This window comes from Corvus kubaryi, unplaced genomic scaffold (genome assembly GCF_017639235.1).
Source record: "Corvus kubaryi isolate FWS band 111438036 unplaced genomic scaffold, C.kubaryi_AGA036_p1.0 37398, whole genome shotgun sequence".
Lineage (NCBI taxonomy): Eukaryota > Metazoa > Chordata > Aves > Passeriformes > Corvidae > Corvus > Corvus kubaryi.
Window position 1 is genome coordinate 52,601,703 of NW_024581137.1, and position 16,763 is coordinate 52,618,465.

At 40.2% G+C, this 16,763-nt stretch overlaps 1 protein-coding gene across 9 annotated transcripts in view; it reads left to right on the top strand.

Annotated features, from left to right (window-relative positions):
* KMT2C (lysine methyltransferase 2C) overlaps positions 1–16,763 on the top strand; it is a 193,429-nt gene that overhangs the window by 37,819 nt on the left and 138,847 nt on the right. For all 9 annotated transcript variants that reach the window (XM_042044205.1, XM_042044206.1, XM_042044207.1 and 6 more), the window contains one exon: positions 10,034–10,122. In XM_042044205.1, the coding sequence (XP_041900139.1) occupies positions 10,034–10,122 (89 nt within the window). The remainder of the gene's footprint in view (positions 1–10,033; positions 10,123–16,763) is intronic.

Consider the following 16,763-nt stretch of genomic DNA (forward strand, 5'->3'; position numbering starts at 1 on the left):
TGTATTACTTGTGCCTGTGCTATGGAGTGTGGCTTATTATGCTACTTGTATTGTTGTTTATATTTCACAATAGTATTTCCAGACTTTTATTTACTCTAGTATAAAAATAGTTTCCATGATCTGGCTTTTAGGATTTACATCTAGTTTGAAAACAATTTCATTAAAAGAAAAACAATTCGTGTGAATTATAAATTTACACTGACACCCATCTGATTCCATTGCCCATTTTCTTCTTAGATCTATTTTTAGTCTTCTGAGGTTTTCCAAGCCTTCTGACTAAGTTTTAATGGATTTTTAATTAGTGAGCAGATCTTGTGTTTTTTCCCTCTGGCTTTCGTAGGTTTAGCAGTTTTACTGAAAGAGAAATATTTCATAATACTTGTTGACATTATCTGAAATAAAAATGCATTTCTTTATAAGGAGCACTAAGGGTGCTAACAGATGGAAAAGATACGTGGTGATATGACATTCATTTCTGTTGTGGTTTTTTTCCTGTCTAAATCCATTTTAGATGGGTAATGACAAACTGTAGTTGACATGAACTACTTTTTTTACATGCCATCAATTAATTTGAGTATTATAAAGAAAATTCTATGTAATGTATTCTAGGCCAGCATCTTGTATAAAAGAAGGTTATTTTTATCTCTTGGGTACTGCCCTTCCTTTCATGTCCTGATCCTTCTAGGTGAAGCTAAATGCTTATTTAAGATTAAAGCTTAAGTACACTGATACTGTTGCCCATAGGTTCTTTTTTGCCTTTCATAAACATAATTTTTGGTGAAACTGGTGGATGGATGCCTTTTTCAGGGGCTGCTGTAGCAGACACCTGAGGGAGAGACAGGTGTTGGGGTTTTTTTGTGGTATTAGTGGCATCAGAAACATAAGAACGAATTGAGTTCTTTTCCATGTAATCTCAGGATGACTTGTGTTGGCTATGAAGTCTAAAGACATTAATAAAAGTGACTTGAGACAGAAGATTCTGAGCTTTATTTGGTGAGAAAGCATAAGATGTTCTGAGCTGACTGATGCATTTTGATAGATGTAAGATCTGGAAACCTCTCAAAATGATGTCATGTGAGTGAGGTTATTTTATCTAAAATATAATAATTGAATGTTTGCATAGTTTTTTTAGTGTCCTAGCTGAAGAAATGATGAATAAAGGCAGTGGTTAGAGCCCTCTGGTATCAGTGTATACAGACTCTACTTGCTGTGTATAAAAACAGTTCTCTTGAGTAAAAACTTTAGTATTTAGTATTAGATTATTGGATTGTTTGTATAACTGCACTGTGTGTGGCTGGGTGATAGAGAGTACAGCCTTCACCTGGCACCTAAATACATCCAGTGAGGATATTTAACTTGAAGAGACAAATGCATTTCGTAAGAATCTTCATGATGTTCCTGTGATAAGACTGTCAGATTGCAAAGTTCCAAAAGAAAATCTTTGAAAATGACTTCTAATTAATGGTGCTAAAATTACAAAAATCTGTTCACAGAGACCAAAACTTCTACCAAGTTGCAAGTACTTGGCAGCTGTTTCTCGTGTATGATGACTCAGATCCGCTGAATTTTATGTACAGGATCTTGAAATCACCAGACATGAGAATTACAGCCCTTACCATTGTGTTGCCACCTTTATTCGGAAAAGAGTAGCAGGCAAACCCTGCAGCGTGTGAAAGAACAGGGAGCTGCATAATTCTTAAAAAAGACATGAGCTTGGTGCTGATGTGGGTAACGAATTCTGGGCACCATGGCTGTTCACAAGATTGGAGGAGTTAGAACTTGGCATAGCCTGTCGTCATGGAGAAACAAATCTTGTGTTCAGATCGAAGTGGATGCTTATGCTTCCCGTCAGGAAAACGCAGTGTTGGGTGCAGTAGCATGTTTTTAATGCAATTTTGTTTACTTAGAGGACAGAGGAGTGTTGGGCAAGTGCAGTATTGAATGGTGCAGGTTGAATTTGTCACACGTGAAAGTCTTGCATAGGTTAGAAATTTGCGCTCTTGACAGTGCCAGTGGTCTCTCAGCTGTTCATGTTGCCATTTCATTCTCTTTGCCTGTCAAAAGAGAACATGTGAAAACAGTCAGTGGACTTGCTAAACATTATTTAGCAACTTAACCAAAGAGCTTCACACTAACTGTTGTCTGGAGGAGTTATAAAAACAGAGCCATTACCGAGCCTGAAGCCAGGTAGATAAACAGAACTTGCTGGGTTTGGAAACTTGCGGGTGCCTCTTCTTGGTAGCTCTTGGTACTCCCAAAAATTTGTCTAATTTGATTCTAGAAGAGGTCTTAAAAAATCTTGCAGGTGCTGCAATTCTAGTATGTTGTTTTGGATCGTTTTGTTAGCGAACATGACCAAATGCATTGCTAACAAATCTAGAAAGGATGTAGTTTGTGCAAAACTGCAGATATATAATGTGTTGTAATTGCATCTGAAGTTTTTTTGCAGTTTTTTCTGAAATGTGTATAATCGTTCAGGTCTGCACGTAAAATGTTTTATGTCACAGAACTAAAACTATAAATGAGGCTACATATCAGTGGGAATGTGGTTCTTGAGAAAGAAGAACCTGTAGCAGTTTCTGATGCTGTGCATTGCTGGGTTAATGTGACAGATAGTTGACTGAAAGCAATTTTCACTTACAGAATTTATAGATGTCTAAGCAGTCAGTTTGAAAAGTAAAAAAGAAAGCTGAAAGATCTGAAAGCCTTTTATATGATATCTCACTCTGTTATTGGAACTGTCTCCAAATCTGAAGTCCATACATGTAGTTCAGGCAGCCTGGCTTCATACTTTGGCCATCCAACTCAGATTTTCTCATGTAATGGTATCACAAAAAGGTGGGCAGAAGTCCGTTGCAGGGTAGTCGGCTTATTGTCAATGTCTCAGGCCATAACTGGCTGTAGCAGAGCTATAATCTCATGGGTATTTTATGGGCTTATGTGAAAAATGTATTATTTTATATACCTGCAACTGTTAATGAACTGTTAATCAGTGATACTTAATCCTTCCTAGTTTGATCTTTGGCTGGTGTGACCTTCTGTCTCTCTTGCCAACCCACTGAGGATGTTCCCAAATGGGTAATAAGTTGGGAAGAAGACTTCATGGTCTTGTTATTGTTATGAAAGCTCTGTTTCGGCTATGATAGCCTTCATCTGCTTTATCTCTTAAAAGAGCAGTTCCAGACTCAAACTGAACAACTGTAAATAACATCAGGGATGAACAGAGAAAATACTGAATATGGTGGCTTTGTCCAGACCAGCCTCATCTCTCAACAGAGTGCAGCTTCAGGGTCCTGGATCTGGCAGCCTTCTGCAAAACTGAGTTGAGATTAAGATTTTTTCAACAGTGAGATGACACTCCAGTTGCAGTAATTATGGCTCTTTGACTTGGGTAGAAGGTCCTGATGAGTGCCTGCAGGCAGCACATCCTATTTGCCTTTTCTCAGTCTCCCTTGGAAAGTAATTTTGCCACCAGTATGGGCCTGAGAACCTCCATAGTACAGGTAACTCTGCAAGGACAACTGAAGTCAAAAATACAGATAAACCAAACTCCACATTTACTTAAAAGTACTAATTCATTTGGCTTTTAAATTGCTAGAACTCTGCAATGCAGATTCATTTTGATACTTCACTCCCAACCTCTCAGGACAGCCTCAAGAGCTCTGCATTTACCAGTGGTTTCCTTTGCACTTGCTTACTTTCTGTCAACAGTGACTGTTCTCTAGAATGAAAACAAAGATGCATCTCTGACATTTGGTACAAATAATCTTTAAAGTAGTTCTCTTTGCCTTTATTTGGCCAGTGTAGGAAATCTGACAAATCTCCCTGTCACAGGGGAGTACTGGAAAAGTTTAGTTGAGAATCATCCAGTGGAGGTAGGTTCTTTTTCTACTTTTTTTTCTCAGACATCCCTGATCTCAAAGGCTATAAAATTTTTTTTTTCAGGTGTTTATTGCTCTCAGTGGTAACTGTATAAAATATAGATGTGGAAAAGTTTCAGCTCTGAAGATGTTTCAGCCTGTGTGAAGGAATAACATTGAGTGACTGAATAATGTCTTTTAGATCGTTACTGGTTAGGGAAGGTGTAAGATGGGAAGTTGAAATGTTTTGGTTTTATATGTAAGCTGGGTCCCTTCTCTTTGATGTAGTATTTTATGAAAAAATTACTATGCTTTATAAATTAGAAGTAGTAAGAAGTAAGACACTTGTTTTTGATTGTACCAGGAGACTAATAGGCAAGATCAAGTGTATTTTTGAGATGTTTTAATAATGAAACTGAAGGTTGTGCACATTCTATGAGATTTTAGTTAAAGTCTGGGTTAGTAGATGTTAAACAAGAAAGTTTTCACTTCTCTCTATTGGTAAACGGTCAATTCTTTGTCACCTTTCACTTGCCATGTTTCTGTTGCACATCTTTCCCATACATCAGATCCCTCATCCTTTAGTCTACACATATTTAATACAAGAGGTAAATAGGAAGAAACTACATGTGGCATTCTTTTTTTTACCATGTACAAAAGAAAACACTGTGGAGAGTAAGGGCAAATGTTTTCACCTGTTCCTGGTTGCTCAGTTGAAAAATCCTGTGAAGAATCTTTTAAATCAGAATCAGTTTGAAGCTGGAATCAGTATGATAGTGAGTTTCCTATTTTAGGCTTGTTAATGTTTAGGGCTATTGCAATTAATTCTAGTTAGCTGGCATCTTCCTTGCTTCCAGAGCTGTGTTCTTCATTTTATCCAGACTTGGATGTAGAATTTTCTCAACTCTTAGAAGTGATAAAAGAATAAAGTAGTGTTCAGAGAGGGGAAAAAGCCCCTTATCCTCATAGGCATTTCCATGAATTGGTTCTTGCTTGCTGTGGTTCTCTTTGCTTGGGGCTAGCAGCTGAACCTTGGGTATTTTAGCCTCTACTTAAGCACAGTTAAACTTTTACAGCTGTGTTTAGGACTCTACGGTTCAGTAGTAGTGTAGTGGGAGCATGTGGCTTTTGCACACCTGTTAAAAAGATTCTTGAAAAGAGGGTAACAGCTTTCACTTGTGAAAGTGCCTGTGAACATTAATTTGTGACTAGCCGTGCTGATGGCAGCACTAATTGAACCTTTTTGTAAATCATTCCTGTACCATCTTCCAGCATAAGGCTGTGGACAGATGTTCATTTAACAAGACATCTGTGCTGGTTTTGGATGTTACTGTATCCCAGATGTTACACTGCTTTTTAAGGTTATTGGCCCTGTTTTATATATTTAGTACCATCAGTTTGCTCCATGGTTGGTGAAGCATAGGAAGGAAGGTGGTTTCTTTTCTGGATGATGTAGAGGTTTCAGCATTTTGGAAAAAGGGGCAAACTCTTGAGTGGCTCATGTGTACCTGTTTTCGTAAGCCTGGAACAAAATGCTCTGGGTGAGTATGGTAGTTTTGATAGGTGGTCTTGAACAAGCTGTCACCTGATTTTTGTTGGTAGCAACTTAGGGAGGACTTGCAGAAACTGGTGTCTGGCAATAACTTCTGGGTAATCATAAACTAGACCTGGCAGTGACAGGCATCTGAGTATAGTAGCTTTGTCAGTTATTTCATGTGGTTCCAGGAAATGTTGGCATATGGCCTTATTCCTGATCACTTTGTGGAAAGAATGAGTAAGATCCAAGATGTACTTTTGACCTACATTGTACTCGTCCAGTTATGGTGCTATTGCTATGACCTTTAAAAAACAACAAAACAAAACACCAAAAGAACCCCAATCATGCAGAAAAGAGAAGAAAAGAAACAGTATCTCATTACTTTTCCATTTTCTCCCAGCATTAAACATCCGTTCTACTCTCCATGCATTCAGCAGAAGCTACTCAGGTACCTGGTGATCTCCCAGTGTTATCCAAGTCCCCAGGGCTTTGAGACAGCCTCAGCAGGGCTTTCCCCTGTGCAGAGGGAGTACCTAATGCTCTGCTGAGCCCTGTGAAAGGTTTTTCTGGGCTTTTTTCCCCCTCAGGGCTAAATTTAATTAGTTGCTTACCCAGAGAAGAATTACGAGATTTTTGTTTACTATGGTATATTTAAAGATGGAGATTAATGAAAGGCATTAGCTGAAAAACCTAATTGATAAAAAAATTTAGGAGTAGGTCACAAAGGATTTTGATAAATGACTCTATTTTATGGAACTAGGAGTAAAATTATTGTAGACAGTAATTATATTCAACTGGAGTCCTGTATTAATAAAAAAGTATAGTTTTGTCTTTGTTGTTGACTTTATTCCATAAAATGCTGAAATGTGCTTTAAACACTTCAAGAAATTATATTTCTCTCAGTGGATCTGTTCTTTTGAGTAGAAATAGATGTGCTCTTGTTTTTTTCCTTCTAAATTGAACTCTGTTGTAGGAAAAAGGTGGGCGAGGAAGCCGTGGCAGGGACGTTGGCAGCACTTCAGCCTGCGTACCAAGCTGCCTGCCTGCCCACTGACTAACATTTATTGTTTTCTGGTGGAGTCTGTATTGGTCAGGCTCTGCCTGTACGTTTTGTTCTGGGTCTGTTGTGAGCTGTTAGGAGATGTGGCTCATCTGTGTACAATACTTCTGCCGTCCTGAGTTGCTGGGGGTTCTGCGGTGTTATGCGGAAGGGTGATGTAGTTACTCCTCCTAGTAAGAAAGTTTGGGGTTGGGCTTCAAGATCTAGAGCAGAACTGAAGGTTTAATGTTCAATACAGCAATTATGGTTCAGGACTGCCTGGCTTCATGTGGGTGAAGGGGAATAGTCATGGGCTGTTTTTCCATAATTGCTTTCAGGCAGCAAAAACTGGCCCCAGACACCGTCTTTCCCCTATTGCCTTCTCACATCCTTCTTCAGAAGGATGAACTTGAGAAGAAATCGAGTCCAAGGCGAAGAACAGAGCACAGGCTGCCTTCCCCACTGTTTTTAAGGGCGAGTGGAAATAAATATAGAGTTTTTCAGTGGAAAAATGTAGTGTTATGCAAACCAGCCAAAAACTTTATGTATAAAACTATTAAATAAAATGTGTAAACTTAATGCAAATAACATGAAACAATCCATTCTTACTACAAATGCTGGTTGCAGCGATTAGGTATGCTATATGGCCTTCTCAGATGGCATTTGCTGTGGAAACATTAAATTATAGTTGTCAGTACAGTGTATATTTCACTGGTTTTTGACTTGAATTTTTTTTTTCTCTAAGCCAAACATAAATTTGTAGGCTGTAAAATCTCTTCTGCTGATTGGGAAATGAATGTAACCAGCAAGAATAAGTTAGTGGTATAATCTACCATGTTTTCCACTGTTTTTTCAATTTTATTTAAAACCTGCACAACATTAAGAAGGGTTTTTTGTCTTGTTTGGGGAAGGGGAATGGCAAGAAAATATCAGGAGTGGTTATTTCTGCTGAAAGAAGCAGTTATGTTTAATTAATTGAAACCTCTGCTTTTCCTTGGTGTTAAATAGGTCGCTAAAATAGGATAGAGAGTTCAAGGAGCGAATACTCCTCTTTTTTAAACAAAATGTTTAAAAAGGTTTTGTGAGGTACTTTGGTGTTTAATACATGAACTGTAGTTTAACAGAAGATCTAAACTTGTCTTTAAATTATTAAATAAACATAAACAGTCATCATCTTCCACTATCCAGCAAGTTTTGCCTCCAGAGCTGTGTTTGGTAATACTGAAAAGGGGTACGTGTGAAGAAGCAGAATTATCATTTATGTTTGTGATGATTGCACAGTAATCCTTGTTTAGTATGGTCTTGTAAATTGCATTGCACACAGATAGTTGGTAGAAGAATAATTGGGATAGGATTTAGAAATAATCCCTGTTCTTAGCTGATTGTGTTCTGTAAAGCTTTTGAGCATTCGTGCACCAAGGGAAGTGATTTCACTCACCTGCATTCCTATCCTTTCACTGGGTGCTGGATGATGTGCTGGGATGTTGTGAAGAACTGCAAGAAATTTAATACTTAAATGCTTTAGTTTCTTTACCTGCCGCTTTGTTCCTCTAAGTGTTAGAAGAGTGTTAACCTTCCTTGCTGTATCTTAATCTTGCTGGAAGAGCCTGTTCTGTCCAGTGGCTGTGATACTCCATTTGCTCTACTCCCTACTCTTTGTTACGGATGGGAATCCATCTCTGTGACCATCTGAGATGCTGCTGCTGGAAATGTTTGTGTCCTTCCCACTTCCAAAACACATGTCCCCATTCTGGCTGGCTCACTGGTCGGTGCACTCCTGGATGGGCTGATATGGTGGCTGAAGGGAGCAGTGCAAGACCGTTTCTTGTGGTCACTATGCAGTTTATTCTGGTTGTAATTTTTGTGAAACGTGGATTTTAAGAGACTACACTGGGAGCTTGTAAAGTGGCAAGTAAGTGAAGGGGATGCTTCTGTCTCTTGTAAGAAGGTTATTACTTATTTTATGTGTTTTGGGTGTGCTGTTGCTGCTTATGGATAAGCAGGCAAGGGGAAAGATAACCTTGTAATCCCTAGGGTTCCTACTGCACTCACGTTTTTCAGCATTATCCTGAACAAATTTTACAGGGATACCAAGAAAAGTCCTCCTGTCCTTAATCTCTTCCGGCATTCCTCTTCCCCCCAGCTCCTTTGTAAGCTGAGTGGGAGGTTTTCAGACTTTGGTTTGAGCCTCCTTTTAATACTTCTTTTCCTCCTTTGCAGAGACAAAAATGGCCCCAGCTCAATTTGAAGGGGTTGTCTTGCTAAGTACTTAGTCCAAGGCAGTCAATTCCCTTTTTGCAGGAGAGCAACCAGTATAGATTTCAGAGACGGTTCCAGTTCTGCCCGGTTCTTTGATCCAAGAGAACCAAAGGCATGGCATGATAGCGTTTCTTTTGTAGCTGATATAGCAGATCCAGTCTTGCAGAAGTAGTTTGGATAGACCTAAGTGCTACAACAGACTGTACAAAAAAAGGAAATGCTGGTTTTGAAATGATTTAATCACTTCAAAAAAACGCAAAACCTTTTCTCCCCAACGCAGAACTAAACCCAAACCTTTCAGAATCCTCTGTGAAAGAGGAACTGGAGGGGTTTTGTCTGGGGGGGCAGGCGGGGTGCCCGTGTGCTGGCCTGCATGGCATCCTGATTCAAGGCATGTTGGTTGGGTGAATGGTTGCCTGGGAGCTCTGAGACATTGGAACTGCTGAGATGCCCCAAACCGCTCAAAATTTGTGTACTTGGAATGAGAAGCTCCCAGGGTCTCCCAGGCTTTCCGTCAGCACGCCAGGCAGGTTGCCAAGTAGCCTGAAAATTTGGGAGGCGAATTGCCAAGCTCTTGGCTCCCTTTCAAATGGGCTGCTGAACAGCTGGGAATCTGGATGCCTGGGCTTCTCAACAGCCCACCGTGATAGTTGCTGAAGAGCCAGGCAGGGAAAAAAGGCTGGAATTTGTGGCATAAACCTGTCTGCTTTCCATCAGACCTTGGTTGAAATTGAAACAAATCTGCCAGGTATTTTAGTTTTGACAGGCTGTCCTCACGTGATGACTTTTTTAATGTGATGACATCTAGTCATCTCTCATAACATTTTACTTGATGTGTCAAAATATTGTTTCACTGAAAATAATGTGTGTTTCAATTTCATTGCTTCAGCATCATTATTATTCCATGGAAATTTCTTCCAAGGGTGCTCTGCATGGATCAGTCTCTATTTTATAGTAGCTACTGCCCAGCTTTTGATAGTATTCTCTCTTATCTCTCTATAGTTACGTGTTACATAGAGCAGACAGGATGCTTGTATCAAAATCTGGCTGAGTTAGTCTGTTGTTTGATCAGTAAAAGTTCATTACTGTATTTTTCTTGTAAGAAGAATCAGAAAAACTTAAGGGGCCAACCACTGGTTCAAGTGTACCTTGCTGGAGACAGAACCTAGAATGGGAAAAAAGGAGAGGAAGCTTCCAGCTTGTAGAAGACTGAAATCATGGGTTAGCTTGAATGTAACATAATTAAGTGCTGACATTAATCCCTCAAAATGAAGTGATTTAAATCCTAATTTTACAAATGCTTTCAGTCTAAACAGAGTTTTTTCCTTATGTTTGCAGGCCTCGGAGTAGAGGAAAAACTGCAGTGGAGGATGAAGACAGTATGGATGGTTTGGAGGCAGCAGAAACAGAAAACACTGTGGAAACAGGTACTGAGAATATAGTGCTGATGCTCTCTGGGTATTGCTTCTCTCTCAGAAATGCATTTAGTTATGCAGGACTTTGGTAGACAAGAAGTAGTTCTTTAATTTTGTAGTCTGAGACATGCATTGTAGTGGGTTCGTAAACCAGGCAGAAACACCAATTAGAGTGTAGTGGTTTGGTTCAAAATATTCCATTACTTACTTATTTTGCTTCTATGAGATAAGAATTAGGAGAAAGCAAAGCAGGCACAAAACTTAAAAGAATATAAAGTTTATTAACAGACCTAAAAGAAAGGGGAAAAAAAAAAGTCAGACTAAACCTTCAGAACACTTCTCCTCCTCCCCACCTTTCTCCCTTCTCCCACTGACAGTGTAAAAAGACAACTCTTGAGATTTTTCAGTCAGTTTACCATTTCTATAATAACCTTTTTCAGTTCACTTAGGGAGAGGAGTCTCTCTTGCTCATGCTATGGAGACATCTCCACAAGAAGTTCTCTCATGGCTTCAATATCACAGCAAGCCAGCTGCCCGGGTTGGTTCTTTGCTCGCACATGAAAGTCCCTTCCCCCAACTTACAGCTTTCCCCACAACTGCTTTGGAGGGTCCAGTCTTGAGCTACTGGGGTACCATTTTAAGGTTGAGCCGTTGAGAAACAAAGATTCTTTTCACCCGTGTCTGGGAGCATCTTCATCTCTAGGAGTAGAGGTCCTCCTCCTCCCCTGGGAGTAAGGGTCCTCATCACTTTCATCTCTAGGAACAGAGGTCATCTCCTTCCTTGGGAGCAAGGGTCCTCATCAAATTACAGCTACTGTCATTTGCTTATTTCAGCACAAGTACTTTTGCTCATAATTACAGCCACAGTCATTTGCTTGTTTCAGCACAGATACTTTTGCTCACAATTGCAATTTGAATGCTCCACCCCCCCCCATGTTTTCATGAAATTACAACGGGTACTCTGATATATCATAGTCCATCACCACCATGGCTTTACAACAGATTTTCAGCTTCTAAGCTCTCCTCTTTCTTCTCCCTCAGGGTTTCAGCTCTTCCTTCTTTACTGACTTTGGTCTCTCTCTGGTGTTCTCTTCACTTGCCATCACCTTTTCCTTTCCTCTGACTCGGGAGAGGATTGATGTCTGCAGGCTTCATCTGTTCTGGAGGAAACTTACAGCACTAAAAGGGTTGATCTCACCTGGCCCCGCAGCTGGAATTTCACTTATCGCTGTTGGTCACATGAACTTTGCCAGGCAGTGGGGCAGCTTCAGCTGAATCATTGGCCTCACTGGAGAGGGGGTGGGGAGCAGGGTCAGAGCAGCGCTGGGGGGCCGTAGATGGAGCAGGGCTGGGGAGCCGGGCCAGAGCAGGGCTGGGGGGCCATAGATGGAGCAGGGCCACGCCACGGCCGACCCAGACAGGCAGAGCAAGGCCCAGCCCGGCCCTGCTGGGCCACCTGCAGGCCCCCCCCCCCCCCCCATGTCTGAAAGCCAGAAGGCAAGGGAGCTTTCCCTCTGTTTGTTCTTAAATGTGGTTCACAGAGGCGTGTCAAGCTTCTTAAGTGGCTTAAAAAGTTGCCAATATTCAAACTAGCCAGTTGATAGGTTCTGTTAGGTCACAGAGGAAGCTGTAAGCACCTCTTTGCAAGAGAATCACTTCTGTAGCTGATGGAGCCGCCTTTACTAAAAAACCAAACTGTGCTAAACCATAACATGCATTTGGGAGGATTTAAAAGGAAAAAAAAACCTTTATTTAAACCTATATTAATTTAAAGCTATTGGAAGAATTGTTTTTAAGTAGTCTAATGCCTTTGTAGTGTAGATATGTAGAGGTTCTTTTCCTACTTTTGCAAGGCTATATCTAATAAAAATAAAAGCTCTAAAGTGGCAGCTGCTGTTTTTGGAATACCTGCCAAAATACACTACTTATTGACCTGTATCTTCAGCTAACTACAGCAGATTATATACCAAAGGGATAACCAGGATAACCAAATGTTAATGCTTCCTGGTACTGCTTAGGAAACAGGATAAATCTCTGTTCTTGCTTTGGTAAATATTTGTTGTGGTGGTACCCAAATGCTTCAGTTACCAGAGGGAGCTCATTGTTTTGGACGGAGTACTGTTGAAACAATTTGTGATTTCTGTTCTGGCAGTTTAGGAACCTAAAGAGACAAACAGATGAGCCAACACACCAGATAAAGGCCATAGTGAAGAACTGTCATCTCCTTGCCAGGCACGTGTCTGCAGCCATTTGCCTGTTTTTAACCAGGGACTGAGTGTAGAATGATGAAACCCACCAGGAAGGATGATGCTGTGGCCACTTGGCAGATGTTTGTTGGTTTGACAGAAATAAGCCTTGAAAATGCATTGAGACATAAGGGTTTATAAATTTAATTAGGTGACCCTGTATGTGTAATGAGACAAGTGGAAGGAAGCACAGAGACACGAACAGCAGAAGCTGGTGGTCAGGGCAGAAATGGCTTGGAAGTGCCAGCTGAGTTAAGGGAGTTGTCCAGTTCCTCTCAAAGCTGCTTAGTGGAGGGGGTAAAATGATGAAGTCCTTTAAGATGAAGACAAGGATCTGTGCTTAGTGTAGATGTATAGGGAAAACAAGTAGAGGACCTGAAAAGAGCCATTTTTGCAGCAGCATTTTTCATGGGCCATGCAGGAGTGTGGCTGCTGTGGTGAAAGCCACCAAGGAGGAGGCTGAAATCCTCCTGAGGATGTGCTTTCTGTGTGCTGGTTGCTTGCTTCCTACTTGCTAGATGTGTAATGATGCTGAGAAGGCTTTGTGCTTGTGACTCGAGGCTTTGGGGAATGTCAGTAGTGTTTAGTCACAACTTGTGTTGAATTTAAGTGTTAATGGCATGTGGTGGGAGTCTAGATTAAAGCTTAATACAGGGATGTTTCATTGTTTTGTTCTGTCCATTGTTTTTCTGCCCCTGCTAGTAAACTGCTGGTGGTAGTGAATTTGGGTGATCTTTTGCAGCTTCTACAAGTGGGTAATTACTAGTTAATAAACTTGGAAGTGAAAAATTTGGAGTAGGTATTTGTATGTAGAAAAACAGAGTAGGGGAAAGGAAGACTTGTTCTAATTCTATTATTATTACTCTTCCTATCCTACATGGTAGATTAAGTCTTACAGAAATCAGCGAAGGGGACAGAAAATGTGATTGTAAGTGAAGAGTTTTACAAATTTCAAATATGTTTCAATAAAAGAAAAAAAAACTAACCCAAAAAGAAATTAAAACTTAACAACTGGTACACTACTGTGTAGGGAATTCAGTGGTAGCTGTATTTTTTTTGCTTTTGTCATTATTAACAAAGTTCCTCAACAGAGATCTGAGAGCAGTTTCTGCTCCAGAAGAGAAAGGGACACAGATAATTATTTTTAAGGCTCTGAGAGTGCATATAGATAAGTCTCTCCATTATCTTTTATCAAAATAATCCTGAGTGTCACACGGGGCTGATAGCCATTTCTAAAGGTGTGGGCAGTAGGAGCACTGTGCTGGAAATCCCAATGGACCAAGACACCACTGGATCTGCTGCTGAAGTGAGGCACCATCACTTCAGTGCTGAGCCCAGGACAGATTTGCAGACTACTCATTGCTGAAAAGATGCCTAGTGAAAATACATAGGTCTGAAATCCCCTTTTTGCAGGGGAACCAAAATAGACTTGAAAGAGCATGATCATGTTGATCAGTTTGATAGAGACAGAATCACAATTACGTCATTTTAAAAGTTGGGCACCATGTGACTTGCTTAGAGGTTTAATCATATTATCTGAAAAGGCCTGCGGTCTCAAACTTACTCTAAGCATTTACCTGTGTTAGTACAGAAATGTAGAAGGAGGAATAATCCCAGTTTGTTGCTCTGTTTAAAACTGTGTTAATTAAATTGAAGGGTATTTGTGTACTAGTTTATTAATTTCTACTTCGACTAAAAAGATTTTTGTTTTGTTTTCTTGCAAATAGTGTCTTGCCAACAATTTTCTGCAGTAGTTGGCAAACCAAAACACAATATAGTAATATTACAAAACTTGAAATATCTAAAGATCTTGACATGTGATGTGTGACATATTTTGAGTCTGTGTTCCTAGCTTCTTTTGCAGTGTTCGATTCATATGTTGAGAATAATCAAGAATTCTTTGACTGAGTTTGAGTGAGTGTCACAAGTGCTTGGTCACACTAACTAGTGAGTTTAGTGTGAGTTTGGGTTTTTGAGGTTGTTTCGGTTTTGTTTTATTTATGGAGTCTTGCATTACTGGTGCCCTTTTGTGAATTAATTAAGTTTCATAAAATGAGAGAAGTCCATGTTACTAATGTTGTGTTCAGTAATCCCACCTAAAATAAATAGCTGTGCTTAGTGTAGATGTGTAGGGTAGCTGTCAAATCTTTTATGGGGAGGAAAAGCAAGGGGTGTGCAAGTACCAAACATTATTTCCATTTGTAATGTTGACACAAATGTTTGTTTAAAAAAAAAAAGGCAAAAATTCTTCCCAAAGGGGCTCTTTTGCAATGCTGAGGCACAGTCATTTTAATTGCAGTTCGGGAAACAAGTTACTGCCCTTCCCAAAATTCTGTAATCTCACATGTGAAACAAGGCAGAGTTGGAAGCAGAGCAGGGTGAGCCGTGTGCTGCTCTGATCAGTTCAGTATGGCTGCTTCTCCCTGCCAACTGCAGCGATTCCTGAGCCCTGTCCCTTTCCTGCCAAGTACTAAGTTCACTTTGGTATAGATGAATTCTTAAGGACAGAAAGAGAGGAGGAGGGATTTGGAATTGGAGAAAGGAAATTCTGGAATTTGGAAAAAACGATCTGTTTGGCGCTAAGTAAACTTTTTCATGAAAAAAGGATGTTGACAGCTGCTTCTTCTGAATCAATGGATTTTCAGGTTCTTGTAAACCTCAGGACAGACTCCTTTCATTTACCCACCATCCCTGTCTCTTGGTCATCCTTTGCCTCCTCACTTAATGTCTGTTCCTGCTTTTCAGTTTTGTATTGGTCTTTCCAGCTGTCTGTTCCTTCATTTTTCTTCACTGTGGTTCCCCCAGTGATGTTGCACTGGTATTTCTCTCTCCAGCTGATGTTGTGGTTACCCGTTCTTTCTATCATTTTGGCACCACAGCATCGTAGTTAATAATGGCTGGGGCCTCTGGGGATCATCTGCTCCACACCCCTGCTCAAGCAGAGTCACCTAGAGCTGGCTGTCCAGGACCATGTTCAGACAGCTTTTATCTCCAAGGATTGAGGCTCCACAGCCTGCCTGGACGACCTGTGCCAGTGCTCAGGCACCCTCACAGTAAAAAACAGTTTTGTGATGGTCAGAGGGGGCTTCCTGTGTTTTTGGTGCCTGTTGCCTCTGGCCCTGTCAAGACCTTCCAGCTGTGTCAACACTTTCCACCTTTCTGGTTTTCAGTAAAATACTGTTTGCTGCACAATAATGTGTTCCCCTCTGGATCCTCTTGCGCTTCTCATCTCCATAAGGGTAGTTTTCTTCTGATGAGCGAGTTTCTAATGGCCAAAAAATACAAATCCAGAAAATTCTGGAAAGCATGTGGCTTTGTGCACAGGGGTATATGCAAATATAAAACTGCTAATCCAAAGAATGAAATAATACACCACATAGCTCCTGATAGGCTTTCTGTAGGTTTGGTAGCCCTTTTGCTACTAATGAAGACTTGGCTTCTGTTTCTTTTCCCCATCTTCTGTTAGCTTCAGCAAGTTTCTGTACTTGATATTTTCTTGGCTCTGCATTTAAGTTGAAACTGAATTCTGTGTGTTAATTATCTGATTATTCCTTTTTTTTTTTTTTTTTTTTTTGAGAACACTTGTGAAATACCCCAACTCATCCTAGAGTCTGTAATTCTTCCTGTTTGTGTCCCATAAAAATGTTGATATTCAAATCCTGATCTGGGAGAAATGCAATAAAGTAAGTTTATTTGAACTGCTGAGTCTCTTGGGAAATTAATAGTAAATCCATCAGGTATTCTGTTTACTATCCATACCATGTCAACCAGCTCTTAGAGCAGTACTTTCTACCAGACTCTCAACCCCCCAGGGTGTTGAGAGGCTTCGGAATTGATAATAGATAAAAGAGCCTGGATGATTTTATCAACCAATAGCTCCTTATCTGCATTATTGTTGTTAGTAATATTTTTATCAGACCCAGTGACGTTGCCTGGCGAGTTGATTTCTTGTCGGACTTCACATTAACTTCCTGAAGATAAAACTTCCTCTGACCAGCCTTGTTTGTGTCTGAGCAAAGCACTGAAGAACCAGAAACAAACACTTCTCAGTGGAGGAAAGTAATTCATGAAGAAGTTGCCAGGGAATTTTGGACTAATTCAGAATCTCATCAGCTTTGAAGCAGCCTAAAAAGCATTTTTCTAGAGAAAGGAAAATTTCTGCAATATCCTGCTTATTAAAGGAAATACAGACATCCTTTGCAATTTTGTGAATCCTACAGAGTAGAGTCTCTCATTGAGGCAAAGTAAAACACACCTGAGAGCAAGTCCTGGTTTGGGTGAACGGATGGCAAAAGATCTTGGCAATGTGTTAATACCAAAGTAGTTTTAAAATCCAGGCAGATACTTTGGCCGCTTACCACCCATCCTTTCTAAAATTAATGAAAGGAAGAATTAACACTGCTGAGG